Source organism: Hyla sarda, chromosome 9 (genome assembly GCF_029499605.1).
Source record: "Hyla sarda isolate aHylSar1 chromosome 9, aHylSar1.hap1, whole genome shotgun sequence".
Classification (NCBI taxonomy): Eukaryota; Metazoa; Chordata; class Amphibia; order Anura; family Hylidae; genus Hyla; species Hyla sarda.
In genome coordinates, this window is record NC_079197.1 from 166,043,099 (window position 1) to 166,066,572 (window position 23,474).

The 23,474-nt window shown below is 46.1% G+C and overlaps 2 protein-coding genes across 6 annotated transcripts in view; one reads left to right on the forward strand and one right to left on the reverse strand.

Moving 5' to 3' along the window:
- LOC130290948 (putative zinc finger protein 702) overlaps window positions 1–15,024 on the forward strand; it is a 44,719-nt gene extending 29,695 nt beyond the window's left edge. For 3 of the 5 annotated variants that reach the window (XM_056539205.1, XM_056539206.1, XM_056539204.1), the window contains exon 2: window positions 13,382–15,024. In XM_056539205.1, coding sequence (XP_056395180.1) covers window positions 13,458–14,939 — 1,482 coding nt within the window. In that variant the 5' untranslated portion in view covers window positions 13,382–13,457 and the 3' untranslated portion in view covers window positions 14,940–15,024. Of the gene's footprint in view, window positions 1–8,613; window positions 9,149–13,378 lie in introns of those variants that run through there. The other 2 variants (XM_056539207.1, XM_056539209.1) reach the window with 2 other exon arrangements.
- VARS2 (valyl-tRNA synthetase 2, mitochondrial) overlaps window positions 1–23,474 on the reverse strand; it is a 102,854-nt gene that overhangs the window by 77,542 nt on the left and 1,838 nt on the right. The window lies entirely within an intron of this gene.

Sequence of the window (23,474 nt, forward strand, 5' to 3'; positions counted from 1 at the left end):
ATAGTGGTATAGTCTCTAGAAAAACCACCAATGCTACCCCCAGTGTAAACGGGTGACTCCCAAAAGACAACATTCCTGTAATATCAACAAAGCGTCCTGATGTGTCTCCCCCTAAAACTGTCTTGGTTCACCATGGGATAGTATACAGGACAAGAGAAAACATGCAGTATAATGCAGCACAACAGCGTGAATCAATGATAGTTTCATAAAGAAATTATTTCCCATTGGTCCATGGTCGGACCATTGGATGTATTTGGTATCCGGGAGGAAGACAGGATACTGGGCTTGTAGACTCTCCTTCTCCCACGAGTCCCTGAAGAGTCTACAACCCAGTATCCTGTCTTCCTCCCTGAATATTTTAAGGAAATATCCTGCCTCCCGAGCCATCACTGGAGTTGTACTTTAAAAATAACAAATGTCGTTTTGTGGTTTTGACATTATTCAAAACTAAAGCAGCGTACTCTTATTAGTAATGTGAAGAGAGAAAAAAGGAAGAAAAAAGTATCCAGACATAAACCTGCTAAAAATATATGGAAAGCACACACCTCTATCATAGAACTGCCCCATAGGGGCCTGTACAGTACGAGGGGGATTTATTCAATTTTTTACATATTTTCGTAATTATTTGTAGCAATTCTTGCAAGTTCAGGAAATTTGGCAGCATAAATACAAGTGGACATGGTCTTAACCAATCTAACATAGTTATAAAGTCAGAAAAAGGCACAAATCTACACTTAATAAATTAAAAAATTTTACCAAAATGCACCAAATTTAATTGGAGGTGTGCTGTTACGCCGGAGGAGCAGTGACCCGGAGCGCTCGTGGCATTCTTCTGCGTGCAGCGTCCCGGTCGGACCCGCTGACCGGGAGCGCTGCTCTGCTATCACCGGCGGGGATGCGATCCGCGTTGCAGGACGCGCCCGCCCGCGGGTCGCATCCCAATCCTCTCACCTGCTCCGTCCTCCTGCTGTCCGGTCCCGGCACACGCGGCCCCGCTCTCTAGGGCGCGCGCGCCGGCTCTCTAAAATTTAAAGGGCCAGTGCACCACTAATTGGTGCCTGGCCCAATCAGTGCTAATCACTCCCTACACTTAAATACCAACTTCCCCTTCTTGTCCTTGCCGGATCTTGTTGCCCTAGTGCCAGTGAAAGCGTTCTTGTGTGCCTATTGCCTGTGTATCCAGACCCTTTGCCGTTGCCCCTCACTACGAACCGTTGCCACCTGCCCAGACCTTCTGCTACCTCCGACCTTGCCTTGCCTAGTCCTTGTGTACCGCGCCTGTCTCAGCAGTCAGTGAGGTTGAGTCGCTATCGGGTGGAACGACCTGGGGGTTACCTGCCGCAGCAAGTCCATCCCGCTTTGCGGCGGGCTCTGGTGAAAACCAGTAACCCCTTAGATTCCGTTCCCCTGGTATGGCCCACGCCATCACCTCACTGACACAGAGGATCCACTCCCGTGTTCTTCCCGCTACCAACCCAGATCCTGACAGTAGATCCGGCCATGGATCCCGCTGAGGTGCCGCTGCCAAGTCTCGCTGACCTCACCTCCGTGGTTGCCCAGCAATCCTAGCAGGTCGCCCAACAAGGACAACAGCTGTCTCAGTTGACTGCCATGCTTCAGCAGCTTCTGCCTCCACAGCAGCAACCATCTCCACCGCCAGCTCCAGCATCTCCTCCACAGCGATCTAACGCTGCCACGTCCAGAGTTCGCCTGTCTCTACCAGACAAATTTGACGGGAATTCTAAGTTGTGCCGTGGCTTCCTGACCCAGTGTTCACTACACCTGGATATGATCTCGGACCAGTTTCCTACAGAACGGTCTAAGGTGGCATTCGTGGTCAGCCTGCTGTCTGGAAAGGCCTTGTCCTGGGCCACACCGCTTTGGGACCGCAACGATCCTGCCAATGCTACTATCCAGTCCTTGTTCTATGAAGTACGCAGTGTCTTTGAGGAGCCAGCCCGGGCTTCATCAGCCGAGACGGCTCTACTGAATCTTGTCCAAGGGAACTCTTCAGTGGGCGAATATGCCATTCAGTTCCGTACCCTTGCTTCTGAACTCGCCTGGAACAACGAGGCTCTCTGCGCGACCTTCAAGAAACAAGAAAGGTTTATCCAGCCACATCAAAGATGTTCTGGCCGCACGAGAAATTCCTGCTAACCTGTCTGAACTTATCCAGTTGGCCACCCGCATTGATATGCGTTTCTCTGAAAGACGCCAGGAGCTCCGCCAAGAAAAGGATCTTGTTCGCACCAGGCGATTTCCTCGCTTGACACCTCTCTTACATAGTACACTGCAACCTTCTCCTGTGCCTTCCGCCGAGGAGGCTATGCAAGTGGATCGGTCTCGCCTGACTCAAGAAGAGAGGACTCGCTGCAGAAATAGAAATTTGTGCCTGTACTGTGCCAGTACCGAACATTTCCTAAAGGACTGTCCTATTCGTCCTCCGCGTCAGGGAAACGCACGCACACACCTAGTTAACGCGGGAGAGGCGTTACTAGGTGTAAATTCCTCCTCTCCACGTCTGACTATACCTGTGCAGATTTCCCTATCCGCAAATATTAATACTTCCTTCTCCGCTGTGGCCTTTCTGGACTCTGGTTCTCCAGGAAATTTCATTGAAGCCTCCCTCATCAATAAATTCAATATCCCTGTTAACCGTCTCGTCAAATCTCTTTTCATTTCATCAGTGAATGGAGAAAGACTGGTCTGCACCGTGCGTTATCGCACAGAACCTCTGCTCATGAGCACTGGAGATCTCCATCAGGAGAGTATTGAATTTTTCGTATTACCCAACTGCACCTCTGAAATTCTTCTCGGTCTGCCCTGGCTCCAGCGTCATGCACCTATCCTCGACTGGGCCACTGGGGACATTAGAAGTTGGGGATCTTCTTGCCACAAACGATGTCTCAAGTCTGTTCCCACCTGTCAAGTCTCCTTCGCCACGCCTTTGCCAGGTCTTCCTAAAGCCTATCAGGACTATTCTGACGTTTTTTCCAAAAAACAAGCTGAAGTCTTACTGCCACACAGACCCTTTGACTGTCCTATTGACTTGCTTCCTGGCACTATCCACCCCGTGGCAGGATTTTCCCACTATCCGCTCCTGAAACGCAGGTCATGTCTGAATATATGCAAGAAAACCTTAAAAGGGGTTTTATCCGAAAATCTTCATCTCCTGCAGGAGCGGGCTTCTTTTTCGTTGCCAAAAAGGATGGATCCCTACGGCCTTGCATTGATTACCGCGGTCTTAACAAAATCACTGTAAAGAATCGTTATTCTCTGCCTCTCATCTCAGAACTATTTGATCGCCTGCGGGGAGCTAAAATTTTAACCAAGCTCGATCTCAGGGGTGCCTTTAATCTCATCCGTATTCGAGAAGGTGATGAATGGAAAACCGCCTTCAATACTAGAGATGGACACTTTGAATACCTTGTCATGCCTTTTGGGCTGTGCAACGCCCCCGCAGTCTTTCAAGACTTTTATCAATGAGATTTTTCGGGACATGCTGTATTCCTGTGTGGTAGTCTATCTTAATGACATCCTCATTTTTTCCCACAACTTAGACGAACACCTTCTCCATGTCCGTCAAGTGCTTCAGCGCCTACGTAAAAACCAACTTTATGCCAAAATTGAAAAATGCCTCTTCGAGCGCAGCAGTCTACCCTTCCTGGGATACATAGTGTCCGGTCAAGGCCTTCAAATGGACCCTGACAAGCTATCGGCGGTAATAGATTGGCCACGCCCCACTGGTCTACGAGCTATCCAACGATTTCTCGGATTTGCTAATTATTATCGACAATTCATTCCCCACTTCTCCACCATCGTTGCTCCTATTGTAGCATTGACCAAGAAAAATGCTAATCCAAAATCCTTGCCACCGCAGGCGGAGGAAGCCTTTCACCACCTCAAAGCTACCTTTGCCTCTGCACTAGTCTTGTCCAGGCCAGATCCTCTCAAGCCTTTCTTCCTCGAGGTTGACGCCTCCTCAGTCGGAGCCGGAGCTGTCCTCCTACAAAGAACCGCTAAGGGAAAAAATGTCACATGCGGATTTTTCTCCTCCTGAAAAAAACTATTCTATAGGTGACCGTGAATTATTGGCCATTAAGTTGGCTCTTGAAGAGTGGAGACATCTCCTGGAAGGGTCCCTTCATCCCATCACTATCTACACGGACCATAAAAATTTGTCTTATCTTCAGTCCGCCCAGCGTTTAAATCCTCGCCAGGCTAGATGGTCGTTGTTTTTTGCCCGTTTCAATTTTCAGATTCATTTTCGCCCTGCGGAAAAGAATGTCAGGGCAGATGCTCTACCACGTTCCACCGATGCCTCTGAATCCGAAGCTCTTCCTCAGCACATCATACCTCCAGAATGTCTGATCTCCTCTGCTCCTGCTTCTCTGGTGCCAATTCCTCCAGGAAAAACTTATGTTCCTCCATGTCTTCGCCTCCAAACTCTCAAATGGGGTCATTCTTCCCACCTGGCTGGTCATGCTGGAATCAAAAAGTCCATACAGTTAATTGCCATACACTGTTGGTGGTCTTCCCTGGAGAAAGATGTGACCGATTTCGTACGGGCCTGTACAGTGTGTGCATGTGACAAGACTCCATGCCAGAAGCCTGCTGGTCTTCTCCTTCCTCTACCTGTGCCTAAACAGCCATGGTCCCATATAGCTATGGATCACTGACCTACCTTCATCTCATGGCAACACTGTCATTTGGGTGGTCGTTGATCGTTTTTCCAAAATGTCTCATTTTGCCCCGCTTCCAGGTCTTCCTTCTGTGCCACAATTGGCGAAACAATTTTTTCTACAAATTTTTCGTCTCCATGGGCTTCCCACGCATATCGTCTCTGATAGAGGCATCCAATTTCTCTCTAAATTTTGGAGAGCACTCTGCAGTCAATTAAAAATCAAATTACATGTTTCTTCCGCTTATCATCCCCAATACAATGGACAAGTGGAAAGAGTAAACCAGATTCTTGGTGACTACCTGCGACACTTTGTCTCCTCCCGTCAAGATGATTGGATCGACCTTCTGCCCTGGGCGGAATTCTTGTACAATTTCAAAAATTCGGAGTCTTCCTCCAAATCCCCATTTTTTTGTGGTGTACGGCCATCATCCGCTTCCCCCCCTCCCCATTCCCATTTCATCTGGAGTCCCTGGCGTAGATGAATTGACACAAGACTTCGCCTCTATCTGGAAGGAAACTCAAAAGTCGCTCCTACTGGCCTCATCTAGCATGAAGAGACATGCTGTTAAAAGAGAAGAGTTCCTCCTGTCTTTGCCCGGTGACAAAGTGTGGCTCTCTGCCAAATACATCCATTTCCGTGTCCCTAGCTACAAGCTTGGTCCTCGGTATCTTGGGCCTTTTAAAATCAAAAATCAAATCAATTCTGTCTCTTACAAGCTCCATCTTCCTCCTTTTCTTCGTATTCCCAACTCTTTCCATGTTTCTCTTCTCAAACCTCTCATATTTAACCGCTATTCTCCCAAGATCACTGTTCCTGCTCCTGTTTCCGGCTCCTCTGATGTCTTCTGTGTCAAAGAGATCCTCGCCTCCAAGATCGTCCGAGGTAAAATATTTTTTTTGATTGATTGGGAGAATTGTGGTCCAGAAGAGAGGTCCTGGGATCCTGAGGCCAACATCCTGGATAAAGATCTTGTCCGCAGATTCCTGGGCTCCAAAAGGAGGGGGAGACCTAAGGGGGGCGTACTGTTATGCCGAGCGCTCCGGGTCCCTGCTCCTCCCCGGAGCGCTCGCGGCGTTCTTCTGCGTGCAGCGTCTCGGTCGAACCCGCTGAACCGGAGCACTGCTCTGCTATCACCGGCGGGGATGCGATCCGCGTGGCGGGACGCGCCCGCCCGCGGGTCGCATCCCAATCCTCTCACCTGCTCCGTCCTCCTGCTGTCCGGTCCCGGCGCGCGCGGCCCCGCTGTCTAGGGCGCGCGCGCGCCGGCTCTCTGAAATTTAAAGGGCCAGTGCACCACTAATTGGTGCCTGGCCCAATCAGTGCTAATCACTCCCTACACTTAAATACCCACTTCCCCTTCCTATCCTTGCCGAATCTTGTTGCCCTAGTGCCAGTAAAAGCGTTCCCGTGTGCCTATTGCCTGTGTATCCAGACCCTTTGCCGTTGCCCCTGACTACGAACCGTTGCCGCCTGCCCAGACCTTCTGCTACGTCCGACCTTGCCTTGCCTAGTCCTTGTGTACCGCGCCTGTCTCAGCAGTCAGTGAGGTTGAGTCTCTATCGCGTGGAACGACCTGGGGGTTACCTGCCGCAGCAAGTCCATCCCGCTTTGCGGCGGGCTCTGGTGAAAACCAGTAACCCCTTAGATTCCGTTCCCCTGGTACAGCCCACGCCATCACCTCACTGACACAGAGGATCCACTCCCGTGTTCTTCCCGCTACCAACCCGGATCCTGACATGTGCACTTTTTACTATTGGTTATTTATTAAAGTTATTTATAGAATAGCAGTAGATTCCCCCCCCCCCCCCCCATACTTCTGGATGCTTTTTTTGTCCCGCTGTATTCTACCAGTTGTATGTGGTGTGAATGAAGTCTCACTGTGGCAAATTTAAAGTGACAGTCCACACCCTTTAAAGATAACATGTAATCGGATTTTGCCATAAATAATGCATGGCAACACCTTATATATGGTAAAATCTTCTTCCTCATCGTCCTAGGGAGACATTCTTGTTGGCAGCGATGGTGGGGATATGCAGTTTAAAAGGTGTCCCCTGCCTGCCACCTGTAAGTAGTCCCCTGGGTGGGAGCCATCCTCTCCCAGTCCCGTCTGCTTCAGCTGTAATCATGCCCCCTCAGCGTGATTGACAGACTGCGCTACTGCCCTGCTCCTTCGGCAGACGGAGCAGAGCAATGACGTGGGCCATGCCTAGGCTGTCAGTCACACTGAGGGGGTTGCGATTACAGCCTGAGCAAACGGAACTAGAAGAGGATGGCTCCCGCCCAAGGGACTGCTTACGGCAGGGACACCTTTCAAACTTCATATCCTCACCATCACTGCTGGCATAAATGGCATGGTGAGGAAGAAGGTTTTATTATATATAACGCATTGCCACACGTTATAGATGGTAAAATCTGTTGACAGGTTTCCTTTCTGCCCTCCATATCACACAAAAAATTATTATGGGGTTTAAAATAATACGTAGAGTGATATGAGGGTAGAACTGGTGAGTGACATCATCAGTCTGCGCCCACCTGCTCCAGGCATTCAGCATATCCACACTAGCTGTTATGCTGCTTTCACTTAATAAAATTAGATTATTTTTTTTATGTTTGTATGTTTCTTACCAAGTTTTGCAAAATGCTGACAGCCGGGTTACGCAAATAAGTGGCCATGGAAGATACCTCTGAAATCACCTGGTCAGCTTCAAAAGATGCCAGTTCATGTGGTGCTGTTTGGGTGAACCCCTCCCCCCCCCCCCCCCCCCCCCCGCCATTTTGCTGAAAGGTTCAGTCTTTGAGTAATTGGCTTAATCATCAACTCTGAAATTAAACTTGCGGATATAACACGCTAATTTTACGAACAATTCTGCCTAAAGACAGAATACCACTATCCTGTTTGTCCACTCCTGGATTAAACTTACATTTTGATAGTTTGGATCCGAAGTTAAAAGCTTAGCAGGGCCCTGCCTAAATACAAACATTACTACCTAAGCCATGGTTGCCAGCAGGCATCACTTATATGTAGCTGATATAAGCCTACGTGTATCTTTTGCATGCCTTCAGGAGTTGTAGTGCAGGGATCCCTGCTGTTTATTAAAACCTTTTACACAGCTGCCCTACATGTTTCATCGCAGAATGTGATGTTATCAGGGGCAATGACTTAGGCCCCTTTCACACTATAAAAATTAATCCGCAATGAACATCCGTCATAAAAATCTTTAAAATCGGCCGTTAGAAAATCCCTAACGGCCATCAGAAAATCCCATTATAGTCTATGGGATTTTTCCAATAGCCGTTTTAACCAGTTATTAATAACGGGCATTATTTTGTGATGGGCGAATGAACGGAAGAAATAGTGCATGCACTATTTCTCCCGTCACTATCGCCCGTCACAAAATAACGGCCGTTATTAATAACTGGCGATAACGGGTTAAAACGGCTATTAGAAAAATTCATTAGACTATAATGGGATTTTCCAATGGCCGTTTAACGGACGATTTCCAGGGTTTTAATAATGGGCGTTTATAACGGAGGTATTTTTATAGTGTGAAAGCAGCCTGAAAAAATCCTGAAAAATTTAAATAAAGGCAAAAATTTTGAAGTGAATTCGAGTCATTTAGAAGGATCCTTCCACATGCTTCCATATAGACCCTTTAATACTTCCCAGCAGTCACTTTCTTCTGTGACTGTGCTACAAACTGTACATTTATTTAAATAGAAAAGAAAAAATTGTCCAGCGCTGTCAAGTCGATGAATTATGAGGAATTTTTGGGATAAAAACCACACAGGTACAGGTCACTTACCTGTACCTGTGTCGTTTTTATCCAATAAATTCCTCGTAATTCATCGACTTGATTGCGCTGGACCATTTTTTCTTTTCTATTTGAATATGAACCTGGTCTGTCTCGGTCCGAGACGCTGCGGCTACTTAATGGAGCTGGATATCACTACAATTGGATCGTTATTTATTTAAATAGGTTTAAATGTTCTTCTTTCACACAATTTCCAAAAATGTTGCCCATTTTCGTTATTTTACAGAATGCCATCCTGTATTGTCAAATCATGTTATAACGGCTGGAAAAAGGACAATGACATCACTCCGCGCTGATTCCCCAAAAATAAAGAAATCATAAAATCATGGTTGCGCCAAATTCCCCAAGACTTCTGTGATAATGATGACTTTGCCCAGAAGGTTCTAGATGGGGAAAAAAAATTTGTATAGAATTTGTTGAAGGCATTTCTCCCCACAGACTTACATTAATTGTGAATTTAGAAGGAGTCTCAGGAAGGGTACTGTGCCAACAATATTTGGGGGCATGCCTTCAGATGTCTCACGCCCTCAAAAGAGAGCATGTGCGGAAAACATGGGTGAGAGCTCAGAAAAGAGAGAGAAGATTTCCAGCGGGGTGGATAGTGACTATTCCCTGAATAAGACGAACAACTGGACCAAGACTGATCCGAATGTAAGTAAAAGAAGTGTCGGGATACAAGTGGTTAAAGGAATGAGCAGAGGAGTACAGTGTGACCTTGACAGGGAGCCTGAGCCACTATTTGGCCTCTCATACATGGATGCTCTTGGATTCATGTTTGGCACCACAAGGCAGTAGACCACTTCAGGTCTGTCTTAAAGGGGTACTCCGCTGCTCAGCGTTTGGAACAAACTGTTCCGAACGCTGGAGCCATCGCCGGGAGCTCGTGATGTCATAGCCCCGCCCCCCCCATGATGTCACGCCCCGCTCCCTCAATGCAAGTCTATGGGAGCGGGCTGAGCAGCGGAGTACCCCTTTAAGGCCGTATTATACTACCTCAGCATCAAGAGTAAAGTGTGATTTCCATGTACAGCCTCAGCCACTTTTCGGCCTTTCAGATATGGACATTCTTAGGTTAAATTATACTACCTCAACTTCACAGCAACCATGACTGCCTTCTATACAGTGATCCCCCGACCTGCGATGGCCCTGACATACGATAATTTCAACATGCGATGCTTTTGTATGTCGGGGCCATCGCATAAATTGCTATCCGGCAGTGCAGACTGCTTCAGCTGACACCGGATAGCCGTTTAAGGTGCCCCGTGTGCTCCGATGATGGTCACTCACCTGTCCCCGGCGCTCCGGACTGCCCTCTTGGGGCTCCGCTGCATCGCCGTTGCTCTCCTTCATCGTCTTCACGTCGCCGCGCACGCCGTCCCGTCATCCAATAGGAGCGGCGTGCGCAGCGACGTGATGACGGCGATGAAGAGCGACTATCCTGGCCAGCAGAGGCAGTCCGGAGCGTCCGGGACACCCCGGGGACGCGGCGACAGCGATGGAGGGCGACATCCAGGGCAGTGGTGATGGTCAGGAGAGGTGGGGACAGGTGAGTATAACTTCCTATACTTAACATTGCACGGATCCCTCAACATACGATGGTTTCAACTAACGATGGTTCATTTGGAATGAATTACCATCGTATGTTGAGGGACCACTGTTTGTAAAAAACAAATGCCCCTCAGGGTCCTCACCATTTTTCCAATGCTGATCTTGGTTGAAACAACTTAAATTGGAAAGCCTAAAAGCAATCTTGTACCAATCATCATGCATAAAGGAGCTTTGTAGTTAGTTCTAGTGGTCAAACACACTTATTTATGACTGGCTATCCATATGCCATAAATGTCTGGAGGAACAAAGTTAAAGGGGTATTCCAGGCAAAAACTTTTTTTTATATATCAACTGGCTCCGGAAAGTTAAACAGATTTGTAAATTACTTCTATTAAAAAATCTTAATCCTTCCAATAGTTATTAGCTTCTGAAGTTTTCTGTCTAACTGCTCAATGATGATGTCACGTCCCGGGAGCTGTGCATGATGGGAAAATATCCCCATAGGAACTGCACAGCTCCCGGGACGTGAGTCATCAGAAAGCAGTCAGACAGAAAACAGCAACTCAACTTCAGAAGCTAATAACTATTGGAAGGATTAAGATTTTTTGATAGAAGTAATTTACAAATCTGTTTAACTTTCCGGAGCCAGTTGATATATATATATATATATATATATATATATAAATATAAATATTTATAAAAAAAAAGTTTTGGCCTGGAATACCCCTTTAAGATAATTGAAGCTTCTGGACCCTCACCGGTCTTTTTTCTAATGGGTCTTGTAATTTGTTTTTGTTTTCTAACAATAATCTGCAATTTCACCTTTAAAGAAGAAGAAGAAATGTTCTACCTCACCACCAATGACAACGAGAGGATTCTTGTTACTATTCTTTTACTATTGTTATTTATTAAGATGTCAATTGTTGTTTGGTGAAAAGTTTTACTTGTTGAAGGTGTTTCTTGTTATATCAGCATCTGAAAAAATAAAAATGTTCAAGAAAGAAATTCTCCGTTGCCTTATTGCATTGGGAAAATGCAAGAATGGTTTTAACCTTTTAACCTTTAATTCTGGACCCCCCTTCCACGTACAGCATTGACTGCCATTTTTCATCATTTTTCTTTATCTTATAGATGTAAATTGTTTTAGAGCTTGTTGTCTTGAGGAGGATACTGATACTGTAGAAAAGCTTTGTGATTATCAATATATTCATTGCCAAGGTGTTACGCCGAGCGCTCCGGGTCCCTGCTCCTCCCCGAAGCGCTCGCGGCGTTCACCTCCGTGCAGCGCCCCGGTCAGACCCGCTGACCGGGAGCACTGCACTAGTGTCACCAGCGGGGATGCGTCCCGCGGCTCGCATCCCAATCTCCTCACCTGCCCCGTCCTCCGTCTGCTCAGTCCCGGTGCGCGCGGCCCCGCTCCCTAGGGCGCGCGCGCCGGCTCTCTGAGATTTATAGGGCCAGTGCGCCATTGATTGGCGCTTGGCCCAATCAGTACCTGCACCTGTGCCCTCCTTATAAAAACCCACCTCCCCTTCCTGTCATCGCCGGATCTTGTTGCCTAGTGCCCAGTGAAAGCGTTTTCTGTGTTCCCAAGCCTGTGTTCCAGACCTTCTGCTGTTGCTCCTGACTACAACCCTTGCTGCCTGCCCTGACCTTCTGCTACGTCCGACCTTGCTCTTGCCTTGTCCTTCTGTACCGCGCCTGTCTCAGCTATCAGCTGGGGTTGAGTCGCTATCGGGTGGAACGACCTGGGGGTTACCTGCCGCTGCAAGTCCATCCCGCTTTGCGGCGGGCTCTGGTGAAAACCAGTAACCCCTTAGACTCCATTCCCCTGGTACGGCCCACGTCATCACCCCACTGACACAGAGGATCCACCACCAGTGTCCTCGCTGCATACCTATCCGGACCCTGACACAAGGCCTCTAGGTATTACTGAGCTTTCCTGGATTCCTTCCCAGGAACAGTTATGACCACGGCTTTACATCTCCAGTAGATTCCTAAAAGCGCAACTTCAGTGATCTTTGCGCTAGACCACAGCGTTCAATCTACGTTCAATCTAAGTCTATGGGACTTCTACAAAAAACATAGATTGAACACTGTAGTCTCACACAAGTCTATGGCTCGGACTGCCGCTAGACCATCACTGGAGTAGCGCTTTAAGAATTTTTTGTAAGAATAGCATGCATATTCAAAATTATGGGTATGTTGGCCACCGATGGTGTCGGTTGTATGAAATCTGACAATGTGCTGTCGTTTCCATTATAAGCGGGAACAGATTCTAAGAAATAGCTAAACAGAGCCTTTGACAGTTTGCTAGAACTAAACGAGTCCATTATACGATCAGTGATCTTTATAGTAGTTTATTTATGGAATTGCTTGTTTGCTCTGAACCTTCTACCAGCTAGAAGTGAGGCCAGAATGGAACTCCAGACACTGTTGGGGTTTGACTGCAAACCATTGTCCTAAAATGTGCATCATCAGCTTTCTGATTCCATTTCTGTGATATCTTATTTTACAGTCAGATTTTAGAAATGTACATGATCATGTACATCTTGTCATAGATGTGTCATCATTATAGTTAGATGGTGAAGATAGATTGTAAACCTGTATTGCTCCACTACAACTATTAGCATGCTGGAAGTTGTTTCACGGCAGCTGGAAACCCATGTAAATAAGGAATGATTTTGGTAGTGCTGGGCGGTATACCGGTTCATACCGAATACCGGTGTGTTTTTTCTGTACGATATGAATTTTTTCCCTATACCGCAATACCGATCGGGCCCTCCCTCCCTCGAATGCAGCCCTGTCCCCATATCGGGGGACTAATCATGTTACCCGCAGGTGCTGGAAATTAATGAGTTGTGAGCCGTGGGCGCAGGACTTCAGTTCGGAGAATGGAAGCTGTCACCTCCCCTGAAAGCACTGAAAGACAGTGGGCCACTGGCTTTCAGCGCTTTAAGGGGCGAGGCTCACAGAAGGAGAGCAGCGCCTATGGGTAACATGATTAGGCCCCCGATGTGGGGACAGCGCTGCAGCTGATCGTTCATTCGGTGGGGGGGGGGGAGCAGAGCAGCGCCCGCGGGTCATATATGATTAGTTCCCCAGCGCACTCTGGCTGATAATTCATTCGGGGGGGGGGGGGGTTAGGGGGAAATGAGTGGGGAAAAAAATACTGTCAAATACCATGGAACCACCATAAATTTGAAAAATACCGTGATCCACATTTTTGGTCATACCGTCCAGCACTAGATTTTGGTATCAGTGACATATGGCTAATTCCTACGCAACATACTGATGATGTTGGTAATGTTGTATATTTCTGCTTCTGTCCAGCAGATTCCGATCACATGCTCCAGTGAGAGTTGACGTCCTACGAAGGTGAAGAAGCGCAGGCTTTAAAAGTGAGTGGAATATGGCACATACAAGGAAAAGAGCTTCTAAAGAGAAATCTTTAATAGCATCAAATGAATGGAAGAAGTCTAAACCTAGTGATTCCTCATTGACGGTGTACTCGGTCTCTTCTGGTGGCTCGGGTCCCTATGAGGACCATCTATGCAAGGTTAAGCAGGAAACCATAAATAATGGAGAGTATAAAAGGTCTGGTGAAACCAAAATAGATTCTAGTTTGACCAATGGAAACTGTATCGTTGCAGAAAGTTCCACTTTTGGTAATGAGACCTTAGAAGATGATAAGTCAACTGTCTTCAAAAAAGCGATTGATAATTATTTTGGTAATAAGACATTAGAAGATGATAAGTCAACTGTCTTCAAAAAAGCTATTGATAATTATTTTGGTAATAAGACATTAGAAGATGATAAGTCAACTGTCTTCAAAAAAGCTATTGATAATTCTAAAGAAAATCTGGTGGAAACTGATTTATTGACTGACCGGAACAGTATACTCAGTCAGTCTGTACTCAACTCAACAACTGTAAAGGAAGAAGAAAATGTTCCTGAAGAAAAATCTGAAAAGTCCCAAAGTACAATACTATCACAAACCAAGCAGTCAAAGTCATATACTTGTGTATGTGGCAAAAGCTACAGCAGGAACTCCAATCTCAATAGACACCTGAAGGCTCACATAGGACATGAAAAGACAAGCAGTAGTCGTGATGGAGGACCTTCTAAAATGAAGACCCCGATCGAAAAGTCTTTTCCATGCATCTGTGGGAAGAGCTTTACCATCAGTTCTCATCTAAACAGACATCTGAAGACGTGCCAAGTGGGTACAGAGACTAAAATCGAGCCTGGTGCAGACGTAAGTCCATTGAAGGATTATGTATGTGCTTGTGGTAAGAGGTATACATGCAGCTCTCATCTTTACAGACATCAGAAATCTCACGTAGATGGAAATAAAGAAAGTGCTAGTCCTTATTTATGTCACTGTGGGAAGATGTTCAGCTGTAGGTCCCATCTGAACCGCCACCAGAGAATCCACGCCAAGAAGGAACAGATTGAGGAACATGGAGGTGACTCTGTAGAAGATACAGAGACAGAAGTCCCAGGGGGGATAAAACCTTATGTTTGTCATTGTGGGAAAAGCTACACTTCTAGTTCTCATCTCTACCGACACCAAAGGACTCACCAAGACGGGAACGTCCCGGCAAGTACGAGGAATCGGGCTGGCGAAAGTAAAATCGAAAAACCTTACAAATGTGCGTGTGGTAAAAGTTACACGTGCACATCACACCTCTACAGACACCAGAGAACAACACACAAGGCACAAGAGCTTATCGTGGACAACCTGGAGTATGACAGCGATGTCCAAGATGAGGAGCCTTATGTAAAGCCTTACCAGTGCGAATGCGGGAAAAGTTTCATATTATTGTTTTCTCTTATGGTGCATAAAAAGATCCATTGTAAAGTGAAGCTTCAGTCCTCGTCCGCCTCTTAGAAGGGCTGTTCTTAAAGGGGCTTTCGAGAGGCTTTCGAGGGGCTTTCGAGAGGCGGGGGGTCGGCCACGCCCCTTGTGATGTCATGGCCACGTCCCCTCAATGCAAGTCTATGGGAGGGGGCGTGACTACCGTCACGCCCCCTCCCATAGACTTGCATTGAGGGGGCGTGGCCATGATGTTACAATGGGCGTGGCCGACCCCCGCGGCTCGAAAACAGCGTTCGGAACATTCACTTCCGAACGCTGGCCAGTGGAGTACCCCTTTATTCCTTGTCCCCACCAAGCGATACATCCTGAAGAGTTATGGCCTATTCTGATTACTATCATATAGTTACATCGTTTGTACGGCTGAAAAAAAGACATCCATCCATCCAGATCAGCCTATAGTGTTGATCCAGAGGAAGGCAAAAAAAAGCCCCTGACAATATTAAAACTTTTTCTACATCTGAAGATAGTAGATACAGTTACCAGCTACAATAAGGACTAGATATTTTACAGAGAACTTATAGTTGTTGTAACAATGTAGAGCAGAACCCTAATGTTGGTTGGGTTTTATTTGATTGTGTTACTTACACTACAGGTACAGTGCTTTGTTTATTTTTTTGTGGTTTTGTGTCTTTTGTAGCTTTTTCTCTCTCAAAATAGCCTTTAAATGGGCACTGCCATTAAAAAAAAAAAAAAAAAAAACTTGACACGTCGCAGAACGTAGAACGAGCCAAGAGAAGTGCGTTCTCTACCGGTTTTGTATCATGTGACAGTTTTGTATCATCGATCAGGGTCGGAACCCTCAGACCCTGACCGATTAAAAACGTCTGACTTGTCCTTAGGATGTGTCCAAGGGTTTTTCTTTATATTTACAGGTACACTTTAAGTATATACAGTGATCCCTCAACTTACAATGGCCTCAACATACAATAGTTTCAAAATACAATGGTCTTTTCTGGACCATTGTAACTTGAAACCAGACTCAACATGCAATGCTATGGAATCTGCGAAATGTGTCAATGACTGGAAGAACCGACCAATCAGAATGGATATTTCAATGGTAAAACCCCTGTATTCCTAAAGTGTACGCACTGACTGGTGTCTGGTAGCGCCCCCTACAGTACAGGGAGGTATTAAATGTTCTGTACTCTTTACCTGTATTACTGAAGTGCATGCACTGACTGGTGTCTGGTAGCACCTCCTACAGTACAGGGAGGTATTACATGTTCTGTACTCTTTACCTGTATTACTGAAGTGTATACACTGACTGGTGTCTGGTAGCGCCCCCTACAGTACAGGGAGGTATTACATGTTCTGTACTCTTTACCTGTATTACTGAAGTGTATACACTGACTGGTGTCTGGTAGCGCCCCCTACAGTACAGGGAGGTATTACATGTTCTGTACTCTTTACCTGTATTACTGAAGTGTATACACTGACTGGTGTCTGGTAGCGCCCCCTACAGTACAGGGAGGTATTACATTTTCTGTACTCTTTACCTGTACCAGGGTTAGCTTCTCCTTTGGACATCAGGTGAGGGCGGCTCCATTTTCCTTTTTTTTAGGACACTGCGTGTTCTGTACAGGACCCTGAAGAAGCTTCTGTCCTCTACATAGACCAGTGTTTCCGAAGGCTGTCCGGGCATGCTGGGAGTTGTAGTTTTGCAACATCTGGAGGCACTCTGGTTGGGAAACACTGACATAGACAGTGATTACAGCTCCCAGCAGATCTTTATTACTTTTATATGTAAGGATTTGCTTTATCTATATTAGTTATCTACTTAGTTTTCTTTAATCCTCGCTTTTTCCTATTTTTGGATGACATTTTGGGGTCTTCAGAACCAATTACCAGGTTTCCATAGAGTTCTGGTCTCAACATACGATGGTTTCAACATACAATGGTCATCCTGGAGCCAATGAATATTGTAACTTGAGGGACCACTGTATGTATGTGTGTATATATATAAATATATATATATATATATATATATATATATATATATATATATATATATATATATATATATATAAATTATTATTATTTTTTTTTTTTTCTTCATCATTTTTTTCTGTGAAGTTTTTCCCCATTACAAATGATGATTCAATGATTATATGAACCTCTTTAAGGATGTGAAAAATAATCACAAAAAAATGCAATACACATGCATTAAATAGTTAGGCAGGGTTCATGTTGGGGAATCTATTTCCAGAAAAATTCAGGACTGAGATCCTAAAGGGAAGCCAGCATTGAATGAGTCGGTTCTAGGACTGTGCGGACATTGCGAGCCACATAGACTGCAATGTATTTTAATGTGGATTCCGCTGATGAGCAAGATCATTCTTTAGGGTAAGTTCACACGAGCGGACCCACAGCGTATTTTACACTGCAGATCCGCCGCTGAAGGACCCCTGCATGGTGTCTTTACGTGTGCCTGCTCAGAGCGGCAATATGTGCGTGTTGCCGCGCATGCGCGGTGTACTCAAACACATCGTGAGCTAGGCCGAGAGCGGTGGCGATACTGCGCATGTGCGCTGCGACTCGCACATCGCAATGTGTCTGCTCGTAGTGGCGTATTGCCGCTCTGAGCAGGCACATGTAAAGCCACCATGCAGGGGTCCTTCAGCCTCGGATCTGCGGCGTAAAATACGCTGTGGGTCCGCTCGTGTGAACGTACGCTAAGACAGTAAAATTTCAGCAGCAGAAGCTCCGCTGCTGAAATTCCAAAGTGTGCACTGTGCAATGGACTTGCAGCAATGGGATTCTGCTGCATCAGAATTTCTGAGCAGAATTACGCTCTGAAATTCCTCTTCTTAACTGTCATTTAAAAAACATCATTTGGCCTATTACCCACACATGTAAAAAAAATTGTTGATCTCACCAGTTCTCACTACCGAGACCCACTGCAATCAGAAGTTATAATAACCTGGGGAAGCAGGTAGCAGCGCGGTCGACTGCCGACCCATCCTCCAGATCCAAACTTTTTTCATAGACTTGTGTAGAAAAAAAGGTCGGATTTGATTGACAGCTGTGGAGTGAGCGGCATGCTGCCTTAGGGTGCGTTCCCACAGGGCGTATACGCAGCGTATTTTACGCTGTGCAAAATTTACGGCAGCAGCGGGAAATACGCTGAGTATTCCTTGCTCACTATACACACAGGGATTTCCCGCAGCAGCCCTATGCGTGTAGTGAGTTTTGGAGGCGGAGCCAAGCGTCACAGTCATGCCGGCACACGGCCCCGCCTCTAAAACTCACTACACACATAGGGCTGCCGACGGAAATCCCTGTGTGTATAGTGAGCAAGGAATACGCAGCGTATTTCCCGCTGCTGCCGTTAATTTTGCGCAGCGTAAAATACGCTGCGTATACGCCCTGTGGGAACGCACCCTAAGGCAGCATGCCGCTCACTCCACAGCTGTCAATCAAATCCGACCTTTTTTTCTATACAAGTCTATGAAAAAAGTTTGGATCTGGAGGATGGGTCGGCAGTCGACCGCACTGCTACCTGCTTCCCGGCTTATAACTAGAGATCAACAACATTTTACATGTGTGGACGTGTTGCCAAAAGTTTTAGCTAATGACAGTAATCTGGAAATCAAAAAGATGGAAGTCAATGGGAACAAAATGCCACAAACTGCCTGAAAAGCAATGTTTGTAGTGTTTTGGATTTCCCTTTTGACTTCCAGCTAATATCTGTCCCAGGCCTCACAGGGAAGTCTTCAATAAAGTGGTGTCTATCAAAGTGTTTCGTAAGCAGTGTGTCTTCGGCTGTTGCAAAACTACAACTCCCAGCATGCCCAGACAGCCAACAGCTGGAGGCACACTGGTTGGGAAACACTGGTCTCTTAGCCTTCAGATGGCATTATGGGGCTGCGGATCCGATCGTAGTCAGCTAGTGACTACCATCTGGTCATTTTCTCAGGGGACCCGGTCAGATCGTGGTGTGAATACAGTCTTAGTTGCATAAGATGAACTTAACCCTTCAGGGACTCTTCTAATAAAAAAGGACTATCTTCAAGGTGTAAAGCAAAACGAAAATGTCATGTTTTTAAGAATTTTCTTCCCTTTATTTTTAATAGCATACAAGGAAAATGTCATTTTTAACCCAATACTACATGGTCTTAACCCCTTAACGACATGCGATGTACATGTACGTTGCGTGTCCATTAAGGGACTTTGAAGTGAGCTCCGGAGCCAGTGAGAAATGGCTGATATCAGCATTCAGGACTCACTGCTTATGTTAACCCTTTAGATACCGTAATGGAAGTTGATTGCGGCATCTAAATGTGGCAAAATGCACTTGCCGGACCTTTAGGGAAGCTGATAAAAAATTATAATAAGCAATAAAAAAAGTCCCATCAAAACAGAAATGGTACTGATAAAAACTAGAGATCACAATGCAAAAAATGAGCCCTCATACAGCAGCATATATGAAAAAATCAGTCAGAAGAGAAGAAAAAAAGGAGGAAAAACTAACTAAAATTGACCCAGTCCTTAAAATGTACCTGTTGTCAACAAAAACTTTATATAATGTAGATAATAGCATTATATGTATATTTGTATATTTTTGGGTGAAAAAATGCTGTCCCTGCAGCTACTGTCTCTGTGTTTCTGTGAGGAGTCCAAATACAGGAAGTGAGGGCAGGACAAGCAGGGCTCTGTGCAGACTCCTGGCTTGTCAATCATCCTGCTGTGTGAGCCTGGAACATGTCACAGACCCTCAGTGTACAGAGCCCCGCTTGTCCTCAGTGTACAGAGCCCTGCTTGTCCTCAGTGTACAGAGCCCTGCTTGTCCTCAGTGTACAGAGCCCTGCTTGTCCTCAGTGTACAGAGCCCTGTTTATCCTCAGTGTACAGAGCCCTGCTTGTCCTCAGTGTACAGAGCCCTGCTTGTCCTCGGTGTACAGAGCCCTGCTTGTCCTCGGTGTACAGAGCCCTGCTCCTCCTCGGTGTACAGAGCCCTACTCGTCCTCAGTGTACAGAGCCCTACTCGTCCTCAGTGTACAGAGCCCTGCTTGTCCTCAGTGTACAGAGCCCTGCTTGTCCTCAGTGTACAGAGCCCCGCTTGTCCTCTGTGTACAGAGCCCCGCTTGTCCTCAGTGTACAGAGCACCGCTTGTCCTCGGTGTACAGAGCCCCGCTTGTCCTCGGTGTACAGAGCCCTGCTCGTCCTCGGTGTACAGAGCCCTGCTCGTCCTTGGTGTACAGAGCCCTGCTCGTCTTCGGTGTACAGAGCCCTGCTCGTCTTCGGTGTACAGAGCCCTGCTCGTCTTCGGTGTACAGAGCCCTGCTTGTCCTCGGTGTACAGAGCCCTGCTTGTCCTCAGTGTACAGAGCCCTGCTTGTCCTCAGTGTACAGAGCCCTGCTTGTCCACCCTCACTTGCTGTATTTGGACTCCTCATAGAGACACACAGGCAAAAGCTGCAGGGACAAAGACATACATTTTTTTTAACCAATGTATATTACAATTATACATAAAATGGTATTATCTACAGTATATGAACAGTTTTTGTTGACGACAGGTACACTTTAAGGGGTTAAAGGAGTACTCCGGTGGAAAACATTATTTTTTTTTTAAAATCAAGTGGTGCCAGAAAGTTAAACAGATTTGTAAATTACTTCTATTAAAAAATCTTAATCCTTCCAGTACTTATTATATGCTGTATGCCACAGAGGAAATTCATTTTTGTCTTGTCCACAGTGCTCTCTGCTGACACTTGATGCCCGTATCTGGAACTGTCCAGAGCAGGAGAAAATCGCCATTGCAAACCTATGCTGCTCTGGACAGTTCCTAACACGGACAGATGTGTCAGCAGAGAGCACTGTGGACAAGACCAAAAAGGAAATTCAAAAATAAAATAATTTCCTCTGTAGCATACAGCTGCTAATAAGTACTGGAAGGATTGGGATTTTTAAATAGAAGTAATTTACAAATCTTTTTAACTTTCTGGCACCAGTTCATAAAAAAAAAAAAAACAGTTTTCCACCTCAGTACAGTGGTCCCTCAAGTTACAATATTAATTGTTTCCAGGGCGACCATTGTATGTTGAGACCAGAACTCTATGGAAACCTGGTAATTGGTTCTAAAGGCCCAAAATGTCATCCGAAAATAGGAGAAAGTGAGGATTAAAGAAAAATAAATAGATAATATAGATAAAGCAAATCCTTACATATAAAAGTAATAAAGATCTGCTGGGAGCTGTAAATCACTGTCTATGTCAGTGTTTCCCAAGCAGGGAGCCTCCAGGGTGCCAAAAAGTTAAACAGATTTGTAAATTACTTCTATTGAAAAATCTTAATCCTTCCAGTACTCGTTAGCAGCTGTATACTTCTTTCTCAATTTCTTTTCTGTCTGTCCACAGTGCTCTCTGCTGACACCTTTGTCCATTTTAGGAACTGTCCAGAGCAGTATATGTTTGCTATGGGAATTTTCTCCTGCTCTGGACAGTTCCTGACAAGGACTAAGGTGTCAGCAGAGAGCACTGTGGTCAGACAGAATTTCCTCTAGCATACAGCCGCTAATAAGTACTGGAAGGATTATGATTTTTTTTAAAATAGAAGTAATTTACAAATCTGTTTAACATTCTGGCATTAGTACCCCTTTAAGTGTGAGTTGAGCTATGATTAGATAATGCTGGATCCCCCCTCCCCCCCCCCCCCCCCCACTCCAGACTGCATTTCCTGTGTTTGGACTTTTGCCAGGCCAGCAGGAGTCCAAAGTCTGTGCAAAAGATGGGGGAAATGTGCTCTGGACAAGTAGACAAGATTGAACAAGAATTTTTATTTACCATAAGGATTGCAAAAGCAAAAATTAGTTTTAATGAGAGGGCCCATTTAATAGATGACCAGGTGCAGTGATCAAATGCCACCCCCTCAGCCAAAGGATTTATGGGAAATATAGGAAGCATTAGGAAGTAATTTCAGTAATGATATTGCAGTTAGTATGGCTGCAAACTCATGTCTACACAAGAACCTCTACATCAGTCTTTAATAGCCCATGCAGCACTATGTATCTCCTTGGCGATACACAATGTAAATGTACATTTTGTGCAGGCTAGGGGACTATCAAGTAAACTCCGGAGCTGCCCTCGCTTCATAGCTGGTCAGTACTGACTTGCTATCAGCAGCCGGGGATCACCACTAATGCCAGATATCAGTGATCATGCTAAACCTCTAAATGCTGTGATCAATTCTGTTCATGGCATCTAAATTGGCAGCTGCTGCTTGGTTTGGGGCCCTCATCGGCCCCAACAACTCCCACGACCTCTCCTCCCCCCAACTCCAATCATGGGCCAGTAAAATAGTCACTCTTGTGCAGAGTGCTGATATCACTGATTGATGCTATGCTATGGCACAGCATTGGACTGTATAAGCAATCATAAGATTGCTTATAATAGTTGCTTTTGAGGACTAAAAAAAATTGTGAATATTATTTTTTTTAAGTTAATAAATATGAATAAGCTCCTCCTGTAATAAAAGTTTCAATCACTCCCCTTTTCCTATTTTTTTTAATAAAAAAATGTAAAAAAAAAATAAAAATAAAACAACAACCCATAAACATCTGGTATCTGTGAGTGCGGAAACTAATAAAATATAATGTTAGAGGAGTACTACAGCAGTACATACAGTATTTTTCGCCCTATAGGACGCACCGGTATATAAGACGCACCCAATTTTAAAGGTGCAAAACCTAGAAAAAAAAGATTCTGCACCCAACAGTGATCTTCAATCTGCGGACCTCCAGATGTTGCAAAACTACAACTCCCAGCATGCCCGGACAGCCGTTGGCTGTCCGGGCATGCTGGGAGTTGTAGTTTTGCAACATCTGGAGGTCCGCAGGTTGAAGACCACTGGTAGGAGGTAATACTCACGTGTCCCCGCCGCTCCGGACCCGTCACCGCGCCCCTGGATGTCGCTCCATCGCTGTCACCGCGTCCCCGGGGTGTCCCCGACCCTCCGGACGTCCTCTTCCCCGGGATCCACGCTCTCCGTCGCCGTCATCACGTCGCTACGCACGCCGCTCCTATTGGATGACGGGATGGCGTGCGTGACGACGTGATGGAGAGCGCCGGCCATGCAGGGGGATCCCGGCACGGAGCAGACACCGAGGAGGCAGGTAAGGTCCCTCCCGGTGTCCTGTAAGCTCGACTTTTGCTTCAGATGCGGCGGTCAGCTTTGATCGCCGCATCTGAAGGGTTAATACAGGGCATCACCACGATCGGTGATGTCCTGTATTAGCCGCGGGTCCCGGCCGTTGATGGCCGCAGGGACCGTCCCGATAGGTGTGTATTCACCATATAAGACGTATTATACGGCGAAAAATATGGTAACTTATTCCCTATACGCAGGTTAGGGGATATAAGTGTTTAATCGCAGGGGTCTGACCGCTGGGACCCCCGCGATCTCCAGTTTTCTTCACATCACTGAGGTTTGTCCACCTTACTGAGGTCGACGGACTCGCCCCCTCCAGCTCTATAGGAAAGCACGAACGCCGCATCTACACCTCTCCCATAGAGATACATGGAGGGGGCGTGTCAGCTGCAGCGTCAGGCGGC